This window comes from Leptodactylus fuscus, chromosome 9 (assembly GCF_031893055.1).
Source record: "Leptodactylus fuscus isolate aLepFus1 chromosome 9, aLepFus1.hap2, whole genome shotgun sequence".
NCBI classification, from domain to species: domain Eukaryota; kingdom Metazoa; phylum Chordata; class Amphibia; order Anura; family Leptodactylidae; genus Leptodactylus; species Leptodactylus fuscus.
The window spans coordinates 85,018,395-85,046,161 of record NC_134273.1 but is presented as its reverse complement, the minus strand read 5'-3'; the positions used below and the strand labels follow the sequence as shown (position 1 = coordinate 85,046,161).

Sequence of the window (27,767 nt, the reverse complement as noted above, 5' to 3'; positions counted from 1 at the left end):
GTGATATACTGGTTCTGGTGACAGTAACCTATCTATCTGCAGGGCTGGGGTGATATGCTGGGTCTGGTGACAGTAACCTATCTATCTGCAGGGCTGGGGTGATATGCTGGTTCTGGTGACAGTAACCTATCTATCTGCAGGGCTGGGGTGATATGCTGGTTCTGGTGACAGTAACCTATCTATCTGCAGGGCTGGGGTGATATGCTGGTTCTGGTGACTGCAGATAGATAGGTTAGGATATAGTCCTCCTAGAAGACCTTAGGGATCGTCGATCACCACCCACTGGCCGATACGGAATAAGGCAATAAAACATGGCCGCCCTCTGAGGTTTCATCAAAGCAGCTTTTATTTTTTATATCTTTAACAACCATAAAAATATAATCTGTACATTTCATAAAGTATCTTCATATTTACACTCACATCAATAGATTCTCATCTGCCATATCTGACCAGCCGCAGGGAAAAACGGAGAAACGCGTCCGGTATTTGGACGTCAATAAAAGAATCCACCTACAGGAAGAGAACGGCATCATCTATACATAAAGGAGCCGGAGAATAGACACAGATTCCAAGATGGCGGCCATCACATCGGCGGTTCTCATACCCAGATGGATGGAAACTCTGTTGTCAATTTGCGCCAAAAAAAGTTACTGGAGTGTCTGAATGTGTCCAGATCCTTCCACAGAGTCTACCTGCTCCGTCCTGTAGTGGTGGGAACGCTTCTTATACATGTTACCACATATTAGATGGACCCCTGAAATGGAAAGTGGTTGGAGGAAAACCTGGAAGCCGGAAACTTCAGTGAGGTCTGCGCTTGCGCCATTGTGAGCTCCAACATGGGACCGATGTCTACTACATCATACTTCATCTTCTGTAGTCATCGCTGAAACACTAAGAGAGTTACACATAATATCACACAATGGCGGTGTGCAAAAGTAACACCCCCCGCCCAATCCTCAATGCAAACCCTTGAGTCGTCTGCAGATATTAACCTAGATTATTGGACAAGCAATATGGCCACCATCACTGCTCTCAGCACAGGAGGCGATGGGTCCGGAGAGGTGTCCTCCAGAGCTCAGGTAGATCATTCTTTTATTTCGGTAGGGAGCACTCTATCATACTTTCAGATTTGGGGTCACCTGTAGTACAGGGGTCTGCAACCTATGGCCATGTTGGAAAACTACAACAACCAGCATGGATGTCAAGGTATGTAAACAGCCGGAGACCTAATGGTTGCAGAGTGCTGCAGCGTTACAGGTCACATGACTTTACGCCTCGCGCCGGAAATTACTCTTTAGTGTCCTTAATACAATAAAAATACAGCATTGAAAAAAAACAAGTGTCTTACATTACGGTCCTTAGCCAGGGACTCCTCCAGCTACTGCCGGACTACAACTCCCAGCAATGCAGAGCTCTGATGGTAACGGTACGGATATACTGACATTGCCTTTAAGTCCTGACAGCTCTTCCTCCCTATCACACAATGTATATCAGGCCTAGCCGAGCATGCATGTGTGCCGGACACCCCCCCCATACACATTGCATTATAATTATACACATTGTGCCTCAACTCCTCACTTTAAGATCTCCACTTGCTGTCAATGAATGAATACATTCAGGTTTATATCCACAGGCTGAAATAGAGTCATGTCCTAATCCTGTGACCACGGCCTTATGGGACATCCACCCAGGACGACTCCGCTGCCGAGTCAGCAGCAGGATTGTATGAAAGGCGCCGCCAAAATGGGTTGGTATTTCCGGCAGTATTCTGTGAGTCTTTTAATTGTACTCAACGACCCAACTGTTTACGTAGATTAAAGGGGTTCTCCAGTCCTTATAGACGGATGACCTATCCTTAAGTCAGGTGATAGGGAGGGAGGTTAAACACACAAGACCCCCAATGTTTAAAGAGGCCATGGCACCCATGACGTCATGTTCATTGTATACATGTGAATGGGGCTGAGCTGCAGTACCAAGTACAGCCACTATACAATGTACAACGCTGTGCTTGGTATTCAGTGAAACAGCCACAGCGCGCCCCTCCCAAAACACTGCCACCTCTTTCACCTCCTGATCAGTGGAAGTCTTGGGTGTTGGACCTCCGCTGATCCTAAAGAACAGGTCAACAATACGCAAGTCCCATGGACCCCTTTAAGCTGTAATGTCGGATACAGAGTGTAGAAAATATCAAAAACTAACAAAGGCAAATCTATAACTAAACAAAAAACACAGCAATAAAATATCATCCTGACATCCAGGGCCTTAAGAGGGGTTACCCATCATGTGACGCTGTATCACTGGGATATGCCAGCACTCAGTGGGGGTGGACCCCGACTTATCCAGAGAATAAAGGGGCGACGGCGCAGATTTAGTACTGCTAGGTCCTTCTGAAGTTTCCCTATAAAGTGGCCCAAGAACAGAGCTGGCCGGGGGCCACTGTGCAGGGAAATCATTGGGATACCTACTAAATCCGCTCAGCCACCCCCTTCATTCACAGGACTGCGGAGATCCAATCCCTACGGCACGTCACAGTAAAACGCCATCACCTTATTACACAAGAACACCCCTTTAAGAAAATAAAACTCAGCAGTACTGTCATTTCTCCAAGACAAAAATAATCTCCTTCACTAAGACAATAATTTAATCTAAACTCATGGCAAGGGGTAAATTCACCCAGATCAGACACTCCGGTGGTCGGCCATATTGTGCGGGAGCAATCAAACCTACATTCAGCCTCCAGCATAGGGCAGGAACGTCTACAGGAACCCGTGAGGGACAATCTTGGGATTTTACATTTTGTATGAGTTTAATCATTGAGCTTTCTAATAGACTTCGTGTTCCAATTCCTTGTATTAAAGATCTCCGCTGGCTGTCAGTGAATGGGGTCATACTGATTCCTTGTCGGTTCCATTCATGGGCAGCTAGCAGAGGAACTGAAACATAATGGGGTATATTCACCAAGAATCTGGGCCATTGTATGGGCAGAAAAAAAAAAAAAAAAAGACAAAAATAGGATGTTTGCGGCTTTTTAACACCACTAGGCCATATTGGGCCAGATCAGCGTATTGCAGGCTGGGCTCCATGTCCTGTATGTCAGTGAAGGATGTGCCTAAAGGAAGGATGTGCACAGGATAGGTCATCATTATGTGATCTGGAAGAGTCTAAAAACCGGATGCCGCACAGATCAGCTGCTACAGCAGTGTCTGGTTACCGGAATCTATTACTAGACAGACAGCACGTGCAGCGACGCTCCTAGGGAAGCGATAGGCGCGGCATTGCAGATCCCCAGACACACCACTATACAGCACTCCTATTACTTGCTGCATGCATTGCCTGGCCACTACAGCAGCTGATCGGTGCAGGGCCCGGATGTCAGACCTTGACAGATCACAAGTATAAAAAGTCAATCTGGAGCTGGAAAACCCCTTTAAGCACATCCTTCACTGACACACAGGACATCAAGACCATTGTACAACATGCTGAACTGGCTGAATACCCCCCCTTAAGTGTATTAGAAGTTTCTAGAACTTTTACATTGATTAAGCTTTGTACTTGATGGATTGTTTTCAAAGTAAAGGGGAGCAACTCTGCAAAACACCCATAAGGTAACCAAAAATCCAAAACAAGATTAGCCATGTTTGCTCTGGATGACATTGGTTGCAATGTGTCAGCTGCCAGTAACCCATGTGATCTGATTCAGTGCAGTGAGTTATACACGATGCAGCCTGCCACATGTTTGGGTCTCCTGCACCAGATGGGGAGCGATCCATGCAAGCTTTGAGATCGGGTACGGACAATAGGATAAGCCAGGGCTTAACCTCGAGGATCCAGCATCTAATAAAGAGAATCCAGCATCCACTACTGAGTCCAGCCAGGCCGCACTGGTGACTTTTGCATGGGTAAACGGCAGTCCTAAAAGCAATCTGTGCCATGTCGGCCTCTGAAATCGCTCCCAGGGCTGAGGACATGGCACCTTGCACCAAAATCAGCAACCGTCCTCCTCAAGGATTGCAAGAGCTTAGCAGCATTCAAGAGGTCTCTGGTATAGTCGGTCTGATGTCCATTGAAGACTCTACAAGAGTATGCTTCATAGAGAAGAAAAATAAGATTTGTTTCTATATAGAGAGATTTGCACTCTGAAGAACTTCTGCATCTTTTACAGACATTTGGAAATCCAGAGATTGGAGGTTAGAGAGGCAGCACCTCCGTGAGATGTTGACTGACTGGTGAGGGCTGAGGATCAGGCGTTTATAGCTTTCCAGCGGTCGCTGTCAATGCTGTTAATGCTCCCAACGTGCGGCATGGAGGCCACGTCATCTAGATAGGCCGCCGTGTCGATCTGAGTGCTGGAGTAAAACCCAGAGTCTGAGCCTTCTTTCCTCGCTACGGCGTAGGGATGCGGGAGGTGGACGTCTGTGTCATCTGGCTCATCCACTTGAGATTTGTAGGAGAAAAGAATTTTGGGCTCGGATCTGGAATAAAAGATATAGACGGGAATTATTTCAAGGGATCTTATAAAGTGATGGCATACAGCTAGGCTATAGCAATACTTTCTGATTTGTGGGGACCCCCAACGATCCAGAGAATGAAATCTACAAAGTCTAAAAACCTGTTATGGAAAATCCGGACCGTACATAGTCTGCAATTTCTGGACTGAATGTGGTTAAAAAAAACTGGGACTCCTTGTGCCATAGTGATGTATAATAGTAGGAGTCCCTCTACCCCCACAGCTTTACTTAGTATAACTACAAAGACACACGAACTCCTGGCATTATAGATCACCATGATGCAAGGAGTCCTGTCATTATAGATCACTATGATGCAAGGAGTCCTGGCATTATAGATCACCATGATGCAAGGAGTCCTGGCATTATAGATCACCATGATGCAAGGAGTCCTGGCATTATAGATCACAATGATGCAAGGAGTCCTGGCATTATAGCTCACAATGATGTAAGGAGTCCTGGCATTATGGATCACTATGATGCAAGGAGTCCTGGCATTATAGATCACAATGATGCAAGGAGTCCTGGCATTATAGATCACCATGATGCAAGGAGTCCTGGCATTATAGATCACAATGATGCAAGGAGTCCTGGCATTATAGATCACAATGATGCAAGGAGTCCTGGCATTATGGATCACTATGATGCAAGGAGTCCTGGCATTATAGATCACAATGATGCAAGGAGTCCTGGCATTATAGATCACCATGATGCAAGGAGTCCTGGCATTATGGATCACCATGATGCAAGGAGTCCTGGCATTATGGATCACTATGATGCAAGGAGTCCTGGCATTATAGATCACAATGATGCAAGGAGTCCTGGCATTATAGATCACAATGATGCAAGGAGTCCTGGTCTCGGGACAGAGTTCAGGCCAGAAAATCCAGACAATGCGCAGACTGGATTTTCCAGCACATCTACCTCCATGCAGAAAGGGTCCAACTATAAGACAGGATTCATAAATCTGCATCTATTTATTGACCATATAGTGATATATTATAAACTCACCCAAAGAAGCTTTTCAGGAACGCCACATACATGAGCGGAGCGAACAGGCTGAAGTATAGGAATGTGGTGACGTCCACGAGGCTGAGGAATGAACAGACGGAAGAGGAAACATCAAAAAGCACAATCATACGAATGAAATTATCCCCCCATCATATCACTAGGGGATAACTTCAGAACTTGGCACATCCCCTTTAAGATTCTATCATGCACTAGTATAAGGACTTTGCAGAAGTGCACTTACCACAGCCCATTGATAACGTTCGCACACAACAGGGCACTGCCAACTCCTTGCACCAAATTCAGGACAGCCAGGATTATTGCATATACATAGAAACTTTTCCTTGCTGCAAGAGACGTCATTGAAAGCACAGACAGGTTATTATAGAAGTGCGAGATTTCTAACAAGGATATTCCAATAAAATCTACATCTAAAAATAGGGAACCCCCAAAAACCCCTAATAGAGAGAAGAATGGTGTACAGAATGGTTTGTTCTACTTTGCAGTACAGGTAGTCCTCGACTTACGACGTTGATCCGTTCTTACGCGACGCCATAAACCGAATTTCGACATAAGTGGGAAACATACCATACGCCACCGCGTAGGAACGGATCAACGTGATTTAGTGTGCAGTGGCTCGGAACCGAGGAAGACTGTACTATATACAGGAGAGTACAGTCTTCCTCGGTTCCGAGCCGCTGCACACTAAATCACGTACTGTACAGGGATCCCTGGCAGCTTGCTGTTACGAGGGAGCTTACTTTTTCTCATAGGAATGCATTGGCCAGTGTTGATTAGCCAAATGCTGTACACTGGCCAATCAACACTGGTTCTGCCGGAGGCTCGTCTGTGAGGAGGCGGAGTCTAATATCGGACCACAGCAATCTCCATTGTGGTCCGATATTAGACTCCGCCTCCTGGCCAGTGTACAGCATTTGGCCAATCAACGCTGGCCAATGCATTCCTATGAGAAAAAGTCACCTCCTGCATAAATGCAAACTGCCAGCACTCCCGATTAACAAGGACCTACTCGCTCATCTCTAGTAGCAACCACGAAACGTCGGAACCCGAGGACTACCTGTATCTCAATTATGTAAACCCAAAATCTAAGTTTTTGTACAAGCTATGGATGAGTAAATAAGAGGAAGAATAGATTAGATACAAAGCAAGAGGTGCTCTCCATATATACACGCTCATCAGTATTACTGACTGTATACTACCCCGGCACTGGCCACTTACATGGTAGAGAGATGCGGTCTCTTAGTGGGGTTTTTGGGAGTATAGACACCAATGTATACACCTGTAGGCAAGAAACGAGAGGAGGGTGTAAAACAAGAATAGATGTGATCATAAAATCCAAAGCTGTAAACCATCAAGAGACCGAGAGCCCGCACCTCAATGACAAATAATAGAGACACATTCACTAATAATTCTTATGACAATCACATTTCCTTCATGAAAAGTCATATAATCCACTATCAATGAGACCCAGTGGGGAGAAGATTATCAGACATCATAAAAAGTGAAGATAGAGCGCTAAGAAAACAAGGCTGCTCTCTCCCAAAAACAGTCACACCCATCCATAAGTCATGCGGTATTGTAGCTCAGCCCTGTGCACTTCAATAGATCTGAGCAATACCAGATGCGGCTCATGGACAGGCGTGGTGCTTGTGGTCATGCAGGAGAGCAGATATGTTCTTCTAACCCTGTACAACCCTTGTGGAGAGGACGGCCCAAAATAAGGACGAATACATCGATTTAATTAACTATTAGATTGTACGCGTGCTGCAGTGGAGGCAAAAACAGCTGAACTTACTTGGAGTAGGAGTCCTGCAAAAGCAGTTTTGGGGATGATAATACTTATAACCTATCCTTAGGATAAGTCCTCAGTATCAGATCGGCAGGGGTCTGACACCCGACCGATGTATTGAGTGGCACTTTTGTTTCACAAGTCCGTGACTTCACGTTCATCGTTCACCTGGCCTGTCTGCAGCTCAGGCCCATTCAAACAAATGGGACCAAGCTGTAATACCAAGCACAGCCAATGTACAATATGTAAGGACTGAAGAGAACATGGCGATCATCCAAATGCAGTGGTATAGTCAAACAGGTGGGGGAACCAGGGTGTGCCAGGTGTCAGACCCCCACCAATTAAATACTGAAGACCTGTTCTAACCTACCCCTTTAATGTAATATCCCTTAATAGTAGAGATGACAATACACCAAGATGGCTGATCTGCTTACCAAGAAGAAAAAGCAAGAGCTAACGAGCCAGAAGTGCCTGCCGCCATGTCCGTAGATGTTAAAGTCCTCGGCTGAGAGATGGGAGTCTGGGTACAGGATTTCCAGGGTACCCTAAATAAAGGAAAACAATATTACTAGCTAACCTCATCCATACAGATAAAACATTAAGCAGCATTCTCTGTCTCAAATAGTGGTGTAGTCGGACCCAAGGCTCTGGCAATAGAAGAAAAGCTGCAGCACTCCAGTATGATGAATCTAACAGGAATGCTGCAGACACATTACTGGGGGGAGGAGATGAATATTCAGGACATGTTATCTAGAGTCCCTCTTCCAAGTGTGAAGAAACAGACAGCATGGAGTTGTCAGGACCGATTGTATTATATAGTATAATGTGTGGCTGATTTACCTGCGTTACAGAATAACCAAGTGACAGGACGGCCGTGATCGCCAACACCCGCTTTATACTGGACTTACTTTCAAGATGACCTAAAAGACAGAGCGAGAAATTATCAGAACAAAGTTAAACATCCATTGATCAAATATGTCCTAGCGGACCACTCCTATCCCTGCAAGGACGTATGTGCATGGCCTTGCAAGGTTCAGCATCTGCACAAGATCATGCAGCGGTATGAGCGGGGTGCTGGCTGTTACTGCAGAAGGTAGGGATGGATTATTATCATCCCTGCCTTACCTATTGCTGTGTGCACAGCTATGGGAGCTGCCAGGACCGTCAGGAGCGGGGAATGTATGAGCTGCTGGATCCTAGAGGACTCTGCAGTACAGGTTAGGAGGCTGCATTCCCATCTTAAAAGGGTTATTTCCATTTCCATGGAGCAATGATAGTGACTGAGTTATTACTTGACACAGTTTCGTTAATGTTGGAAACGCAGCCCTGCTCACAAGGGACGACATGCGGCCGACAGTCATTTTCATGTCTCCATTTAGGAGTCAGATGAGATTATGTGACTCATTTGTCAGATGCTCATTAAACACATTTGTTGGCAAGTTCTGATTTTACAAGTTTCTACAAACAATTATAGGCCCATGTAAAAGAATATCACATGACCCATTCTCAGGGTATGTCACTAATGTCAGATTACTGGGGTCCCACACCTGGCAGGCCCACCAACCAGATGTTCTCAGCCACATACAGTATATTGGCCAGAAACAGAAGGATCCATACACTTGAGGATTTGGCAGGGCTGGCTCACTACAGCTCAGCTCCCATTCACTTGATCAGTGGAGGTCCGAAATACAGGACCCCCCACCGATCAGCTTCTTGAAGATGGAATGAGCACTGCGGCCTCTTCATTGAATACTAAGCACAAGTATATTGTATCGCTGCTAAGCTTGGTAATGCAGATCAATGCCATTCACTTGAATGGGACTGAGCTGCAAACAGGCCTTGTGTTCTCTGTGTTCTGTGTGTGCTCTTCAAACAGTTGGGGTGGCTATCCTAAAAATCCCAGATCACCCCTTTAAGGCTCAAGCTGGGTCATTAAGGGGTTATATTATATGATGTCAAGGTGTAAAAAGGAATTGTTAAGGCGTTACTTACCAAAAGCCAGACCCAGGATGATAACACTCAGTTCTATGGCCAGCAAGAAGAATCGGGTGATCTCCCACAAAACCTAAGAAAGTAGAGAGGATGAGAAGTGTGCGCTAGAGGTATACACCCAAATATACACAGATACAGGAGACTCTTACCTTGTCAGTGACCGTGGCTGCACTAGATGAACTGACAGTCATGGACACAATTGCTCTTGTGATTCCCACCAGGGCCACTACAAAGACCTGCATCAAACATGAGAGCACATCAGTCCTTGTCATCTAAAGAGCTCAAAACGTCTGTAAATTCATTTCCTAGGCCGTGATTATAGGAGTCATCGCTCCGGATCTCAAATACATAGCGAAGAATGATAACCCCACCACTAGGGGGAGCTCACAGAGACAAAAGACAACATTACCAAGATATAGAAAGTGGTGAAGATCGGACTTGATGTGACTCTTATTTTAGCTCTGGCAGACGGTAACTTCCACAGCAGGAACACGAAGAAGAGGACATTGGGAATTAGAAGCAAGAGGTCCCAATACCTCACCCTAAAAGGGAGGGAAAGATCTCCATGTTAGGAATTGGATTTATGATATGTAGCTGGATGGCAGACACTAGTAATGGCTCAAAAAAGTCTGTACTGCAGCAACAGCGAACGTCTAAGTGTAAATTAATGTATAAGGCTAAAGCCCTACAAAGCGTCCTGCAGAAAAAACACTGTGGGAAAAACCACGGCCGCAACGCATTGCAGTGCTCCAGAGCTGCGCTCACTATTCTGCTGGTGCAGTCACTGTGTACATACATTACATTACTTATCCTGTATTATACTCCAGAGCTGCGCTCACTATTCTGCTGGTGCAGTCACTGTGTACATACATTACATTACTTATCCTGTATTATACTCCAGAGCTGCGCTCACTATTCTGCCAGTACAGTCACTGTGTACATACATTACATTACTTATCCTGTATTATACTCCAGAGCTGCGCTCACTATTCTGCTGGTACAGTCACTGTGTACATACATTACATTACTTATCCTGTATTATACTCCAGAGCTGCACTCACTATTCTGCTGGTGCAGTCACTGTGTACATACATTACATTACCTATCCTGTATTATACTCCAGAGCTGCGCTCACTATTCTGCTGGTACAGTCACTGTGTACATACATTACATTACTTATCCTGTATTATACTCCAGAGCTGCGCTCACTATTCTGCTGGTGCAGTCACTGTGTACATACATTACATTACTTATCCTGTATTATACTCCAGAGCTGCGCTCACTATTCTGCTGGTACAGTCACTGTGTACATACATTACATTACTTATCCTGTATTATACTCCAGAGCTGCGCTCACTATTCTGCTGGTACAGTCACTGTGTACATACATTACATTACTTATCCTGTATTATACTCCAGAGCTGCGCTCACTATTCTGCTGGTACAGTCACTGTGTACATACATTACATTACTTATCCTGTATTATACTCCAGAGCTGCACTCACTATTCTGCTGGTACAGTCACTGTGTACATACATTACATTACTTATCCTGTATTATACTCCAGAGCTGCGCTCACTATTCTGCTGGTGCAGTCACTGTGTACATACATTACATTACTTATCCTGTATTATGCTCCAGAGCTGCGCTCACTATTCTGCTGGTACAGTCACTGTGTACATACATTACATTACTTATCCTGTATTATACTCCAGAGCTGCGCTCACTATTCTGCTGGTGCAGTCACTGTGTACATACATTACATTACTTATCCTGTATTATACTCCAGAGCTGCGCTCACTATTCTGCTGGTACAGTCACTGTGTACATACATTACATTACTTATCCTGTATTATACTCCAGAGCTGCGCTCACTATTCTGCTGGTGCAGTCACTGTGTACATACATTACATTACTTATCCTGTATTATACTCCAGAGCTGCGCTCACGATTCTGCTGGTACGGTCACTGTGTACATACATTACATTACTTATCCTGTATTATACTCCAGAGCTGCGCTCACTATTCTGCTAGCAGGAGATGCTTTGTGATCTCTGGAGCCTGCACAATTGTAATTTCAGCTCTGAAGTATAATAGAGGTTATAACTGAGGATTCAGACCCTGACATAATATTGGTTCGGAGTGCTGTACCTGGAGCTCCCGATGTCCTCATACAGGATTACCAGGCACACATGGGGTGTAATAACATTTCCAGGGGTCGTCGCTGGCAGCATTGATGTCACATACGGCGAGGCCGTGAAGGGCGACGACGTGATGTTGGTGACTGAGCTGTTTGGAGTCTCTGAAAACATCCTGAATGTGATCGGACCAGGACACAAGCTGGAGCTGCAGATCTTCACTTCCTGCAGAGATAAGACAAACTGAAAACATGTCCAAGCTACAAACAGCGCCCCCTACAGAGCAATGAGTCACCACTGCACTAATCAGAGCAAACAGGCAAAATACTACAGGTCATGTGAGAGATTCTAAATATAGAACTTAGAGGGGTCGCCCATCAGATTAGGAGATATACACCTCTGATCAGTGAGGGTCTGCCTGCTGTGACCCCCCCCCCCATAGTATTTGTTATTTCCGCCTTCCTAGTGTAAGAGCCCTAGGGGTAAACCTGCTGAAAAGCCCCAAAACATGGACAGAACCAAACAGATGCAGAGCAACGAATAACGAAACTGTAACAACATCCTGCAGAGTTACTCAAGGCTCAGGAATGAGGAAATCACCTGATGACATCCTGAAGTGCCTGCGAGTGTGCGGCGGTATTATGGGGCAGTAACCCCTTCATCACCTGCTGAACTTCTATCATAAGCAGGTTCTTTAGAAAGAGCTTTGAAATTGGAACAGTAATAAGGGGCTGTTCAGTGCCCCCTCCTCAGCCCTGAACCTGCCTCCTCAGTGCCCCCTCCTCAGCCCTGAACCTGCCTCCTCAGTGCCCCCTCCTCAGTCCTGAACCTGCCTCCTCAGTGCCCCCTCCTCAGCCCTGAACCTGCCTCCTCAGTGCCCCCTCCTCAGTCCTGAACCTGCCTCCTCAGTGCCCCCTCCTCAGCCCTGAACCTGCCTCCTCAGTGCCCCCTCCTCAGCCCTGAACCTGCCTCCTCAGTGCCCCCTCCTATCCCACCTGCACCCTCTTAGCCCCCTTCTTACCCTAATATCTTGCTCTGTGCCCCCTCCTCAGTGCCCCTTCTTACCCTAATATCTTGCTCTGTGCCCCCTCCTCAGTGCCCCTTCTTACCCTAATATCTTGCTCTGTGTCCCCTCCTCAGTGCCCCTTCTTACCCTAATATCTTGCTCTGTGCCCCCTCCTCAGTGCCCCTTCTTACCCTAATATCTTGCTCTGTGCCCCCTTCTTACCCTAATATCTTGCTCTGTGCCCCCTCCTCACCCTAATATCTTGCTCTGTGCCCCCTCCTCAGTGCCCCCTCCTCACCCTAATATCTTGCTCTGTGCCCCCTCCTCAGTGCCCCCTCCTCACCCTAATATCTTGCTCTGTGCCCCCTCCTCAGTGCCCCCTCCTCACCCTAATATCTTGCTCTGTGCCCCCTCCTCAGTGCCCCCTTCTTACCCTAATATCTTGCTCTGTGCCCCCTCCTCAGTGCCCCCTTCTTACCCTAATATCTTGCTCTGTGCCCCCTCCTCAGTGCCCCCTTCTTACCCTAATATCTTGCTCTGTGCCCCCTCCTCAGTGCCCCCTTCTTACCCTAATATCTTGCTCTGTGCCCCCTCCTCACCCTATTAGCATGCTTTAAGCCCCCTCAGTCTCTAACCGGTCCCCCCTCCCCCATTATGGCCTATTCTGACCCCACACAGCCCCCTCCTCACCCAGCTTTTTCTCTGCCCCTTCCTTACCCCCTCAGTGGCCCAGCAGGGTATCACCACCCCCTCCCCGGTCTCCCCTCCGCTGCTGTGTTTACATTGCCGCCCCCTCCTGTCCGCTCCTCCGGACACACCCGTTACCCCCCCCCCCCCCGGTTACCTCTCATCCACCTGACAGCCGGTCACGGGGGGGTCTCAGTCCCGCCCCTCGGATTTAGAGCCCTCTGATCCAGGATCTCCGTGCTCGATGTTTCGGCGCTCTGCTGAGCTGCCTGCGGAGAGCCGAGCGATGGATGCAGCCGCTTCCGGATAACAGCTGTGACACGTGACCTGTGACTCGGCAGCGCTGCCTGTCAATGAGCAGGGTCACGTGACTGTCCAGAAACCACAACTTGCCCCAATATAGAGGGACAGCAAGTGACTGTGAGGTCAGCCAAGTATCATGGCAGGATTAGGGAAACAGCGCCACACCTGTCTATAGGCTGTCAGTGGGATCACAGCTCAGCCTCATGCACTTAAACAGAGCTGACACATGGCGGGGTGAGGCGCTGCCTCTGTAAGAAAACCGCCATGCGGAGAACCCCCGTAAGGTTGTATTCACACACGGCATATCTTATCCAGAAACGTCTTTATTGCATTCATGTGAAGGGCTCTTCAGGGGTCCATGTGCTTGCCACCAATTCTGGAATTGATCTTAAAGAGAACCTTCAAGATGTGGCGTTTTAGCTAAGAACACACTGAAGAATCCGCCAACAATTTGGGAGTGACTTTTGCCCCTGAGGCGGTGGCAGCGGGTGTCCTGAATCTGCCACAATGGGAGGCAGCGGCACACGGATAAGCTCAACGTCCGGCCCCATCCTGCCGCACATGTCACAGCTCCGGATCCCCTAGCCATTCGTTCCTATTCATCTTGGCGGAAACCACATGGGGAATGTCAGTGGCCTGCAGCAATCCGTCACAGCAATCCTGCGGCTGAAGGTGGTGGTGGAAAATGAAGAGGAATTGTCCCTCCATTGTGTGACCCCAGCCTTACTGACCGCTGACCCTGAGCTGAATACAGAGCCCTGTCAGTTTTGCAGCCATGTTCCCCGGGGTCAGAGGTATGGGTGCCGTATGTTTCTGTACTGATACCACTGTGCTGCTCATGGCTGGGTGTCCTGACAGTATAATCCTATAGATTGTAAAGGACGCTGCTCCTTACCTTACAGAGCTGATACTGACCCTCGAGGCCCCTCTAATAGGGCACCAACATCTCCGGCACTGGGGCAGGTACCTGCAAAGCAGAGAATGCTGTGACTTGTGATCAGGGTCACAGCAGTATATAGTGTTTATATAGTATGTCACATCATAGGGGGCATGAGAGCGCCTCTGTACAAATCTGCTGTGTGTCATTAACCCCTTAGGTCACAGCCAAGCTTAGATTACAAAAGGAAACGTGACCAAGTTCATTTTTGTTCATTGCTGGAAATAGTGCACTAAGGCCAAAGTCACACCATCAAGTTTCAGGCGTAAAACTCGGTCCTTGTGTTAATCGGATTTATCAGCCTGAACGCTATGCGGGGGAGGGTCTCCTATCCTTATAGGTATCTATTCTGGTTGGGGGTCCCTGAGGCTCAGGGGTGCGAATCTCTCCAGTCACTTCTATGGGAGTTGATTAGCCCCTGTAGCTTTTGGCAGACCTTTCGCGCTTACAGCAGAGGATCCACTTTTGGGGACGGCTATGGGGACTGAAACCGCAACATCTGTAATGTTTTATGTATTAGGAAGCCTGTCGGTAACTTTGTGACCCCTCTTTCCTGGAATCATCTCTATAGGGGGTGAACTACAACTCCCAGCAGGCTCCATTCACTTCTCTAGGTGAGGAGACAAGCGAGTGTGCATGCTGGGAGTTGTAGTGTTACAAAAACTGAGGTGTCGAAGGCTGCTAATCCCTAATTTAGAGTAAAATTCATCAAAATACAGAGATGTATGTGGACCTGCGCGGTCTCTGTCCGTTATATGATCTGTGTCAGTGCTACAGAAACATACATAGGACACTACACCCCCTAAGCTGTGGTAAGACTACAACTCCCAGCAAGCCCTGACAGCTCAGGTTAGAGGTTACCAGGACATGCTGGGGGTTGTAGTTCGCCATAGCTGGGGATCAGTATCTGGGTGACATGCTGGGGGTTGTAGTTCTCCATAGCTGGTGATCAGTATCTGGGTGACATGCTGGGGGTTGTAGTTCTCCATAGCTGGTGATCAGTATCTGGGTGACATGCTGGGGGTTGTAGTTCTCCATAGCTGGGGATCAGTATCTGGGTGACATGCTGGGGGTTGTAGTTCGCCATAGCTGGGGATCAGTATCTGGGTGACATGCTGGGGGTTGTAGTTCGCCATAGCTGGGGATCAGTATCTGGGTGACATGCTGGGGGTTGTAGTTCTCCATAGCTGGGGATCAGTATCTGGGTGACATGCTGGGGGTTGTAGTTCGCCATAGCTGGGGATCAGTATCTGGGTGACATGCTGGGGGTTGTAGTTCTCCATAGCTGGTGATCAGTATCTGGGTGACATGCTGGGGGTTGTAGTTCTCCATAGCTGGTGATCAGCATCTGGGTGACATGCTGGGGGTTGTAGTTCTCCATAGCTGGTGATCAGCATCTGGGTGACATGCTGGGGGTTGTAGTTCGCCATAGCTGGGGATCAGCATCTGGGTGACATGCTGGGGGTTGTAGTTCGCCATAGCTGGTGATCAGTATCTGGGTGACATGCTGGGGGTTGTAGTTCTCCATAGCTGGTGATCAGTATCTGGGTGACATGCTGGGGGTTGTAGTTCGCCATAGCTGGTGATCAGTATCTGGGTGACATGCTGGGGGTTGTAGTTCTCCATAGCTGGTGATCAGCATCTGGGTGACATGCTGGGGGTTGTAGTTCGCCATAGCTGGTGATCAGTATCTGGGTGACATGCTGGGGGTTGTAGTTCGCCATAGCTGGGGATCAGTATCTGGGTGACATGCTGGGGGTTGTAGTTCTCCATAGCTGGTGATCAGTATCTGGGTGACATGCTGGGGGTTGTAGTTCGCCATAGCTGGTGATCAGTATCTGGGTGACATGCTGGGGGTTGTAGTTCTCCATAGCTGGGGATCAGTATCTGGGTGACATGCTGGGGGTTGTAGTTCTCCATAGCTGGTGATCAGTATCTGGGTGACATGCTGGGGGTTGTAGTTCGCCATAGCTGGTGATCAGTATCTGGGTGACATGCTGGGGGTTGTAGTTCTCCATAGCTGGTGATCAGTATCTGGGTGACATGCTGGGGGTTGTAGTTCTCCATAGCTGGTGATCAGTATCTGGGTGACATGCTGGGGGTTGTAGTTCTCCATAGCTGGTGATCAGTATCTGGGTGACATGCTGGGGGTTGTAGTTCTCCATAGCTGGGGATCAGTATCTGGGTGACATGCTGGGGGTTGTAGTTCTCCATATCTGGTGATCAGTATCTGGGTGACATGCTGGGGGTTGTAGTTCTCCATAGCTGGTGATCAGTATCTGGGTGACATGCTGGGGGTTGTAGTTCTCCATATCTGGTGATCAGTATCTGGGTGACATCCTGGGGGTTGTAGTTCGCCATAGCTGGTGATCAGTATCTGGGTGACATGCTGGGGGTTGTAGTTCGCCATAGCTGGTGATCAGTATCTGGGTGACATGCTGGGGGTTGTAGTTCGCCATAGCTGGGGATCAGTATCTGGGTGACATGCTGGGGGTTGTAGTTCGCCATAGCTGGTGATCAGTATCTGGGTGACATGCTGGGGGTTGTAGTTCACCACGTTGGGGTCACTTCCTGTCTAAAACATCCCTAATTGATAGGTCTCCACCCACTTAGACCTCCTCTCATTATATTTTGACTTATTCATGAGCTGTCTGACTCCGCCTCCTCTAACAACCAACCAGGAGTCTGCACCGGCGAGGCCCCGCCTAGTTCCTAGACGATTCAACACGGGAGAGGGCGGGGTTTATGCAAACGAAGGAAATTTCGCGGGCTTGAGTAGATCACGTGGTGTTTTCGCGCCAAACCGCGGGAAGGAGAGAGACTGAGCTGCGTGTGTGGAGACTCGGCTGCTGCAGCGTTATGGCGGTGAGGGGCGAACCGGGGGCTTCTGGGGCTGGGAAAGGGTAGGCTGTGGCACTATAACTCCCAGCATGGCTTTAGGCTGTGACTGGGGTTTGATGGGGACCTATAGGCAGCATGGTGAGGGGAAGTATACAGGACACTGCCGGTAGTATACAGCTATATACTGTTATAGGAGCGCAGTTATATTATTAGTCGTGACTGACTCCTCCCATCATCTCTGTCACCACAAGGCTGCTCCATTGTCTGCTATGGAGGCTAAGGCTGTGTTCACATTCATTGTCTGTCAAAAATTGCAAAAGTTCTGCAAGTCTGACCTCTTCAGTTATTGTCCTGTGTATTAGCTGTCCGTTGTGCTGATCCTCTGACAGAGCGGAGCAATGGATACCTAACATCAGTTGTCATGTGACTGACATGGCGGCGGCGGCATCTGTAACCTACTGCACAATAGAGTATGGTGGTGCCATACCATCAACGGCCACTAGGGTCACACTCCACCGGCCCCACTGACTATAACTGGATGGGGGCCCCCACTGACTATAACGGGGTGAGGGGCCCCAGTGACTATAACGGGGTGAGGGGCCCCAGTGACTATAACGGGGTGAGGGGCCCCAGTGACTATAACGGGGTGAGGGGCCCCAGTGACTATAACGGGGTCTGTTGTCCTAAAACCTCGCAGGCCTTTTCCCTCTGACAGATGTGACCGCAGCCTGACTCTTCGAGGTATTGCCCTGAGGCTCTGCACTTGCTAGCCAGGGGTTAGTGTCTAATGGCCGGGGGTTCTCGCGCTATGAGAACAGAGGTCCTGATTGCCGCTATTGTCACCGCAGCCCCATCCACTTCTATGGGATCACAGTCATTTTACCGCATCTATAGCAATGGCAAAAAAATAAAAATCACAAAGTATAAAACTTACTAATAATATCATTAATTTGTTAACCCTTGTGTTGCAGGATTCCTCAGAATCATTTAATATTGCCACCAGCCCCAGGAGCGGCTCCAGACGCCTTGATGCCCTCACGTCCAGCCCAGGGCGAGATCTTCCTCCCTTTGAGGATGAGTCTGAAGGTATCCTGGGAGATGAAGGTCTTCCAGTGGACGAGGAGGACGATGGGGAGGAGCTGATCGGAGACGGCATGGAAAGGTAAAGAGAAATGATTTTCTGAGCTTTGCCGGTGCGAGAGGGGTTTCCCAGGCTTAATAACTGATGACTTTTCCTTAGGATTGGCAGAAATCTGACCCCCAGCAGTCCACCAATAAGCAGTTTGAAACGGCAACACCGCTCCCTAAGCGCTAGGTCTGCCTAACAGGTCATGTGATTGTCAAATTCGTTGTCACATGGCCTGATTGCAGCTCAGTCCCATTCAAGTGAATGAGCTAAACTGCAGTACCAAGCACAGCCACATTAAACTGCGCGGCGCTGTGTGTGTTAAGTAGTTAAAAGGCCGCAGTGCTAACACAAATGCTGCAGCCCTATATCAGCATATCCGATCTTTAATTGATTACCTATTATAAGGATCACCAAGTGATAAGTCCCTTTTAAATTCAATTGAATCTCTTCTATATTAGGGATTATCGTCCGATTTCTGAGCTGGATGTGTACGAGGCCGAAGGTTTGGACGATGATGAGGATATTGAGAATCTTACAGCCAGTCAGAGAGAAGCGGCAGAGCAGGCCATGAGACAACGGGACCGAGAATTGGGCCGGGACTTGGGGCGTATGCGCAGAGGGCTACTATATGGTACGTATAATAATGATACATTGCTTAAACTCCTTGAATTTCTATCTCTTTGCTGGCTGTCACTGAATGGAAACGTGCTTGTCAGGATCATATGCTACTTAACACAGCATAGCTTCTGAGAGACTCATATCTGCCATCTTTCTTTGCTATAATTAGACAGCGATGAGGAGGAGGAAGACCGCCCAGCCCGTAAACGTAGACTGGCCGAGCGTGCCGCAGAAGGCATTCTGGACGAGGATGAAGAGATGATTGAAAGCATTGAAAACCTGGAAGACATGAAAGGTTACTCGGTGAGAGAGTGGGTGTCAATGGCGGCGACACGCTTGGAGATCTACCATCGCTTCAAAAACTTCCTGAGGACCCATGTGGATGAGCACGGACACAATGTCTTCAAGGAGAAGATCAGTGACATGTGCAAAGGTAAGTGGTCACGCAGGATCTACCCCTGACCCTGAAGTCCAGGGCAGAGGCAAATCAATCTTATATCCAAATGCCTTAATAGGTGTTGTCTAGAGATGAGCGAGTACTATTCCAAACTGTCGTTTCTAATAGCATGCACCCATAGGAATGAATGGACGCGGCCAGCACGCAGGGGGTTGAGTGGCCGGCCGCGGGCAAAGTCTGCGTGCCGGCCGCGGGCAAAGTCTGCGTGCCGGCCGCTTCCATTCATTCCTATGGGTGCGTGCTATTAGAAACGGCCGTTTGGAATAGTACTCGCTTAGCTCTACTGTTGTCCTGATCTGTCAGCTTTTCTTCCCATGTTTGCGACTGGATATGAAATGCAAATTTCTTATGGCGACTTCTGTAACTTCTAGACAACAAGGAGAGCCTGGTGGTGAACTACGAGGACCTGGCTGCCAGGGAGCACGTCTTGGCTTATTTCCTCCCAGAAGCCCCCGCTGAAATGTTAAAAATTTTTGATGAAGCCGCCAAGGAGGTTGTTCTGGTCATGTACCCCAAATATGACCGCATTGCCCGTGAAATCCACGTGCGCATCTCTCACCTCCCGCTGGTAGAAGAGCTGCGATCCCTCAGGTGAGTCCGGCTGAGATCTGTGACTGGTTTTAGGACTATTTTGATGTCTTTTGCAGATTTCTGACTGGGTCTGGTTTTATGTTCTTTTCAGGCAGCTGCATCTGAACCAGCTGATCCGTACCAGTGGCGTGGTGACCTGCTGTACGGGGGTCCTGCCGCAGCTCAGCATGGTGAAGTACAACTGTAACAAGTGCAACTTTATCCTGGGGCCCTTCTTCCAGTCTCAGAACCAGGAGGTGAAGCCGGGATCCTGTCCTGAGTGTCAGTCCCTGGGACCATTTGAAATCAATATGGAAGAGGTATGAGAAGTCTTTGGCTCTTTCAAGCAATGCACATGCAAGGTTTTGGGGAGGATTTTCCCTTTCTTATGCATTTCTGGGTGTATTTATTTTCCAGACTGTATACCAGAACTATCAGCGTATCACCATACAGGAGAGCCCGGGTAAAGTGGCAGCTGGCAGGCTTCCTCGCTCCAAAGACGCCATCCTTCTTGCTGATTTGGTGGACAGCTGCAAACCAGGAGATGAAATAGTGAGTATTTTAGTACTGCCCATAGTTAAAGGGGTGTTGGGTCTGACTTCAGTCTCTACAGGGAACTGCAGATTGGCCCCTTATAAATGGGGTTATGCTGCAGTTCCCAGAGGGACAACTGTGAAGGGGATGCATTGCTAAATTGTGTGTGCCCTGCACCTCTGTGATGGAATTTTAGGGGGTTGTTTTTATACATTTCAGTCATATTTTTTTTTCTTCTGACAGGAACTCACCGGTATTTACCACAACAACTACGATGGATCTCTCAACACAGCCAACGGTTTCCCGGTCTTCGCCACCGTTATTCTTGCCAATCACATCACTAAGAAAGATGACAAAGTGGCTGTGGGAGAACTGACCGATGAAGATGTCAAGGCCATTGTGGCTCTGTCCAAAGATGAGCGGATTGGAGAAAAGGTAAGTGAGGGGGTTAAATGGTTAACGATCTGCACTTCTTGCTGGACTATATGTTGCCAGGATCCGGTCTATAACATTTGCATGTACTTTGTTGCAGATTTTTGCTAGTATTGCTCCATCCATCTACGGACACGAAGATATCAAGAGAGGCCTTGCTCTTGCTTTATTTGGAGGGGAACCAAAGAACCCAGGTGTGTGCATGAAATAAGGACCTGCAATTGTGTGAACTACCAATTCTAGCAACTTACAGAACTCCCAGCATGTTTCAGTAGGAGTTGAGAGAACCCAAGCAAGTGGGAGTTGTAGTTTCTAGTGCCACCTCCTGAATTTTGTAGGGTCTGTCTTATGAGAGCAGGTGTCACTGTAATGCAGCCCCCTGCACTCACCTCCACACTATATACTCTATGCCCTAGGTGTAGGTAACATTTGGAAAAAAAATCCATCCCTGTATGATTTGTACAGACGTGACAAGGGAGACTTTATTTTGCAGGTGGTAAGCACAAAGTCCGTGGGGACATCAATGTCTTGCTATGTGGTGACCCAGGTACAGCAAAATCCCAATTTCTGAAATATGTGGAGAAAGTTGCAAGCAGAGCTGTGTTCACAACTGGCCAGGGAGCTTCCGCTGTGGGGTTGACGGCCTACGTCCAGCGCCATCCAGTGACCAAGGAGTGGACGCTAGAAGCGGGAGCTCTGGTCTTGGCCGACAGAGGAGTGTGCCTGATCGATGAGTTTGATAAGGTCAGTCGTGTTTCTTCATCTCCAGTATGCCATCACTTATGATCAATGGGACCTCTCAATCCCTAAAGTGAAGGGATAATGGTGCAATCCCTTCTAAGTATCGGTGCATGGTGACACTCCATCCACCCTGCAGTGCAGGAACTGCACCAGCCCCAATCACTGCTCATACATGCAGAGCAAGTGTTTGGGACACCCCTACTAATGTAATAAAGGTAACCTATGTATATAATATGTAATGGGCAGAAGAGGTTTTGCAGACCCTTCCTCTCACCTGTGTGCTCATGTAATGTCTAATTTATAGATGAATGACCAAGACAGAACAAGTATCCATGAAGCCATGGAGCAGCAGAGTATCTCCATCTCCAAGGCCGGCATTGTCACCTCCCTTCAGGCTCGCTGCACCGTTATTGCTGCTGCTAATCCCATTGGTAAATATTCATTGTCTAATTCCACTCTGTGTGTGTTTTGGCTTCTGTGGGTTTTTTATACAGATTTTGCAGCATAATAAATCTTTTTTTTATTTTTAGGAGGGCGCTACGATCCATCACTAACGTTTTCTGAGAATGTGGATCTGACCGAGCCCATTGTGTCTCGATTTGACGTTCTCTGTGTGGTGAGAGACACCGTGGACCCTGTACAGGTAAAGAATTTTCTGTATTTCTGTTATCTGTAAAGTTAATAAGTAGAACCATCATTTTGGTGGCCTGTTCACAACACAGACTCAAGGGGGCTCATACACACAGGCAAATTCAGGACAGAAAATCAGGTTTATGCATCACATTTTCCAGCCTGAACCCAGATCACAGACCAGGACTTCCTACATTTATACTAATCTATAAGTTTGCGGGGTCCTGTCTCCTTCAGCTCCACTGTATTTACAGTATGAGAACAGAAGGCAGGGCGTTCGAGCTTAATAGACCTTCAAGGACTCCCAGTCTATGGACTGGGGTCAGGCCAGGAAAGCTTGCTACTGTCCCGATCTGCCAGTGTGCATAGGACCTAGCAGTGATGTACTAGGCTCCCCATACTAAAAGTATATAGCTCAGCTCTTGCGTGCATGATGATGTTTCGTTTTATCAGACACAATCTCTTGTACTTCATTTTAAGGTTATGATAACCCCGATTTGTTGTTTTAGGACGAAATGCTGGCCAGGTTTGTGGTCGGTAGCCATATTAAACATCATCCAAGCAACAAAGATGTTGTAAATGGAGATGGAGAAGAACAAGTTCTGCCCAATACATTTGGTGTGGATCCACTGCCTCAGGAAGTGCTGAAGAAATACATCATATACGCCAAGGAAAAGGTCCACCCGAAACTGAATCAGATGGATCAGGATAAAGTGGCAAAAATGTACAGTGATCTCAGGAAAGAGTCCATGGTAAGACCCTCATTGGTTTGCTGAAGTGACACTGCTGTATTCTACTATTCCACCACCAGGGGTCACTGCAGTCCCTTCAGTGTAGCTTTTCATTGTAACGTTATAGAGATGAGCGAATAGTATTCGATGGAATACCTCCCTTTTAGAGATGAGCGAGTTCTATTCGCAGTGGCAGTTTCGAATAGCACGCACCCATAGCAATGAATGGAGCCAGCCAGCATGCAGACGGGGACGGCGTCCTGCTGCCTAACCCCCTGTGTGCCGGCTGCATCCATTCATTCCTATGGACTGCCATTTCGAATAGTACTCGCTCATCTCTACTCCCTTTGCATAGTTATTGGTGTACTCGGTCGAATACCACGCGATAACTATTCGATGCCCCTCCCACCTTCCCTGGCGCTCTGCAGGGGGAGGTATCCGATGGAATATACTTGCTCATCTCTATACCTTTATATTATAATGTAGTAAGACTTGTGTAGTTCTCCTATTAAACTCTTCTGCCTCCTATAGGCAACAGGCAGTATCCCAATTACTGTACGACACATCGAATCAATGATTCGTATGGCAGAGGCACATGCACGAATGCATCTGAGGGATTACGTGGTGGAGGATGACGTTAACATGGCCATAAGAGTCATGCTGGAGAGTTTCATCGACACACAGAAATTCAGTGTTATGCGAAGCATGAGAAAGGTATGTTGGTCATCATCATTTACTTCCATTGCTATCTACTGCTCCTAGAAGGCAAAAATGAAGCATAGGCATAATTGTAACGTGGATTATTATATTTGCAGACATTTGCCCGATACTTGGCATTCAGAAGAGACAACAATGAATTGCTACTCTTCATACTAAAGCAGCTGGTGGCTGAACAAGTGACCTACCAGAGGAACAGATATGGTGCCCAGCAGGATGCCATCGAGGTGTCTGAGAAAGACCTTGTAGATAAGGTATGTCTGCTCTGGATAATAGTAGGGGCTCCGTATGGATGGACTGACCTCTGGGCCCCCATGATTTTAAGAAAGATGGGTCCTGTAGCGTTAAAAGCATCCTCTTCTGCATGACCAGTCTCCATTCAGATAAATGAGGATGGCTGCTGTCTTCTGTCCAGTTGGCACATGGTGGTGCTTTTCTGAAGCTGACGTGACTCTGAGCCTCCACAAGCCTGAGAAAGATGGGTCCTGTAGTGTTCAATGCATCACCTTCTCCATTCAGATATAATGGGGCTAGCTGCTGTTTCTTGCACATGACCAGGGGATACTTTGCAGGGATAATGTAGAAGGGAATGCACATGCAGTTTAGCACAGTGATCCCTCCGTCCTAGGGGTCAGATCCCGTCTCAACTGTAACTGAAAGCATATCCTAAAGATGACGCCATCACCTTACAAGGGAATACCCCTCCAAGCCGTCTGTTCTTTTACCGTTCCTAATCTCCCGTCTCTCCTCTTTAGGCTCGGCAGATTAATATCCACAACCTGTCTGCATTTTACGACAGCGAATTGTTCAAGCTGAACAGGTTCACACACGATGTGAAGAAGAAACTCATCGTCCAGCAGTTCTGAGCCTGCATGCTGTATGGGAGGCGATGTGGGACACATGGACGATTTGACCTCTGTCAGCACACGATAAGGGAAAGGGAGAAGATCTTGTGACAAATCTGCTTTTGCACCAAAGGGCAGTCATTGGGGCGTGAAGCCGGAGCTGCTCTATATCAAAGACTGAATCTCCATGCCATGGTAAAATGGCATCTTACAGACTGTTCACCTTATAGCACCAAGGTTATACAAATCTCCTACTTACTGGGTCATCCAGGTCTGGAGCGATGTAGAAAGTTGTAGCATCTGTTGTGTCTGCAAGCCCCTAACCAGCCCAGACCCTGCTGCTTGGGCATCAGGCCTGGTGCGCTGAGGATACGTTACTTCTGCGATAGTACTTGTGTATATTTGAAACTGATGTAACTTGTAATTTTCTAGTAAAACATAAGACGTTTCTTTGCTACTTGGTTGTACTTTTATATTTCACAGGTCTGCACTATGTAAGAAGAAGGGTTCAGCTCACCAGTAAGGGGGGAAGGTTACAGATACCCTGGGTTATTGCACACGGCTGTGTTACCCATCTGTTTTATGTTCTGAGTCCATATTGTACTGTCATATTTTCTCTTATTTGTCTGTGGCGAAAAGCATAGGCCAGTTCTACACACCGTGCTCAGGAATCCGGCAGAAGTGAATGGAGGGAATTACTCCTTTACACCCCTATTCGGTTTGGGTGAACCCTATTGCTGATCCAAACTTTGAGCCCAAGTCTGTGCAGTAAGGGTTGTCGTGAAAAGCCGCTGTATAGGAGTCTTACTATTGCATATGGATATAATGGGAACAGTAACAAGCAGGGAAACCTATCTATGGTGTCCGTGTGTTACAGACTGGTATCCATTGCAATGGCCGCCCTGTAATACTACAGATCATTGCACTGAATTTAGCGCAATCTGTTCCAGTTCTGATTTGCTGGCGGGAATATTACTGCACACTGGATTGTCCTTACTGTCCAAAATACAGGACTAACCCCAAACCTGTGAACTATTTAAAGGGGGGGGTGCTGACATAGAGACTTATTCCCTGTCCTGTGGATAGGCGATAAGGGTCTGATGGCTTGGGAGCTTTATCGCTGAGTCCTCCAGTTATCAGAAGGATGGGGGACTACAAGTCCCCCTACAGCCTTGAATGGAGCATCAGTGGACTTGTGTGACCAATGCGATGCTATGGGTCAGCTGGGATTATAATCAGCTCCTGCAGCCCTATAGAGGTAACTGGGGGACGTAACAGGACAACCCCTTTAATGCCCAACCACTGCACATCTTTGTAGCCAGGCACTCCGCAGGGAGCAGTGGTGTAAGTACCGCAGTGACTGCCATTGAGCCCGGGACCCTAGTGGCCCCGGCAGTGGTAATGAGTCCTACAGTCCTGCTTGTGGCCACCTCCACTTACCCTAATGTCCTCCAGAAGTAGGCCCCGTGCGTCTCCTATAATGTTACTTGGGCCCTCGGAGGAAAAAAGGGAAAGTGGAGGCAGCTGTGAGCTGGAGTGGGGATCAGTACGGCCAAGGGCCTGTGGCAAGAGTACTTGTAGGGCGAACCCCAACAAATACTGCAATGATTATACATTGGGGGCTCTTCAGACCCCAGAGTGAATGTTTGCTGTGGGGCCCAGTGTTTGCTAGTTTTGCCCCTGGCGGGGGGATTGCTGAATCTTAATTTTCACGCCTCGATGAGTTAAGGCTTTGCTGTCGGTCCTATGACAGGACCCTGCGATCACATGGAGGATCGAAAGTAGGTTTATGAAATATGGTGAAAAGCGACCCCCCCCCCTATATAAGGGGGCTGAGTAAATATAACGGATCTGCTCTGTGGTATATACCCCCTGATACCCGCCCTGTGTGATGAGCGCCTCTGGTCCGCTCTATGTGCTGACAGCTGACGTCTGATTCCCGGCAGCAGATTGACGCTGAGCTTAAGCTCTAAAGATTGTAACGAGCAGATGGGTAATTAGTGGTGAACTACAACGGAGATTTACTAAACCAGGTCAGGCCGGCATCTGCTGGCGGTGACTGCCATCTTACAGTCTGGTGATGGGGACGCGCTCCAGACACTACTTTATACACAGGTGACCGGCCCTGGCCGCCTGCCATAAGGGGTGGTGCAATTCTATATAATGAGAACTTCATTACTCTGCAGTGAAACCTTCTATAACTGTAATATTCATCTTGCTAAAATCCGCTACTCCTCACAGCTGAGGTTTTGTTACAGTTGCCTCCAGGCTGGACACATGAGCAGCATGCATGTAGTTCTGTTCTGATAATTTGTTACAATGTTTCAGGGCGAGTAAAATCTACTGTATGTGCATGGAGCCGAGGCTGTATGGATTTGGGATTACCTAAAGTAGAGACAACTGTAGCAAACCTTCAGCTGTGAGACCGCATAGTGCAAGTTGTGAGCTGGGTTCACAGGCACCAGATTGGCCGTGTGGTCAATGATCATGCTGCTTTGTATTGCGGTGAATGAAGTAAAAACGCCTTGTAACTGGCTGCAAAATGTGTGCCTGCTACAGCGAGGTGTGAAGCCGGTCTTAAAGTGATGCGTCCCGTGTTCCGGCAGTGAACAGTTATTTGCTGGATTATGTAAGTCTGTAGCAATGGAGGAAGGGTTCACCATTTAGCAACATATAAGTCTGTTCTCTAGGCAAGTGGTCTCTTGCTTTCTGGCTGTTGTGACATTACTACTCCTACAGGTTGCAGACCACATAGCCGTGATGTAGAGCCCTAATGCAGCCAGCAGGTGGCAGTAGTGCAGTCAGCAGGATTTCATGTGGGTTGTAAATTTGGATGAATTCTGGTAAAAACAGTTTTGTTTTGTGATAAACAAGCGTCATTCTGTAGTAAGGAATGTTACTGACCTCGGAGATATGTCTTTGTGATGGGCAGTGATATACGGACAGGCCGATAGTGTCAGGATCTAGTACCCCCTCTACTTACACTTGTGCCCCAGGATCTACGCACTGCGCGCTACTATTACCCTCATAGATAATTCATGTACTTTATAGGAGTAGGATGGGGGAAGGGACATGACAACTACCCCAGCACATCTTTGGGTGTCTCACAAGTGGTTGTCTCTTTACAACGCTCTCC

The 27,767-nt window shown here is 47.8% G+C and overlaps 2 protein-coding genes across 3 annotated transcripts; one reads left to right on the top strand and one right to left on the bottom strand.

Annotated features, from left to right (window-relative positions):
• Positions 1 to 334: 334 nt before the first annotated feature.
• On the bottom strand, positions 335 to 13,402 carry TPRA1 (transmembrane protein adipocyte associated 1). Of its 2 annotated transcripts, none has more exons than XM_075287952.1 (11): positions 13,304 to 13,402; positions 11,467 to 11,678; positions 9,725 to 9,857; positions 9,465 to 9,551; positions 9,316 to 9,388; positions 8,164 to 8,243; positions 7,758 to 7,868; positions 6,753 to 6,813; positions 5,758 to 5,860; positions 5,517 to 5,597; positions 335 to 4,472 (listed from the first exon to the last, which is right to left on the bottom strand). In XM_075287952.1, exons 2-11 carry the CDS (start codon positions 11,625 to 11,627, stop codon positions 4,241 to 4,243), a joined length of 1,122 nt encoding a protein of 373 aa, XP_075144053.1. In that variant the 5' UTR covers positions 11,628 to 11,678; positions 13,304 to 13,402; the 3' UTR covers positions 335 to 4,240. The 2 variants fall into 2 exon arrangements, with proteins under 2 accessions (XP_075144053.1, XP_075144054.1); XM_075287953.1 differs by lacking the exon at positions 13,304 to 13,402 and adding an exon at positions 12,054 to 12,090.
• Positions 13,403 to 17,202: 3,800 nt separating this feature from the next.
• On the top strand, positions 17,203 to 25,088 carry MCM2 (minichromosome maintenance complex component 2). The gene is made up of 16 exons (XM_075286256.1): positions 17,203 to 17,251; positions 18,199 to 18,389; positions 18,815 to 18,987; positions 19,144 to 19,407; positions 19,803 to 20,022; positions 20,114 to 20,321; positions 20,419 to 20,553; positions 20,779 to 20,970; positions 21,068 to 21,161; positions 21,461 to 21,711; positions 22,013 to 22,139; positions 22,239 to 22,351; positions 22,848 to 23,090; positions 23,601 to 23,783; positions 23,885 to 24,040; positions 24,542 to 25,088. Exons 1-16 carry the CDS (start codon positions 17,246 to 17,248, stop codon positions 24,650 to 24,652), a joined length of 2,667 nt encoding a protein of 888 aa, XP_075142357.1. The 5' UTR covers positions 17,203 to 17,245; the 3' UTR covers positions 24,653 to 25,088.
• The last annotated feature ends 2,679 nt before the right edge of the window (positions 25,089 to 27,767 follow it).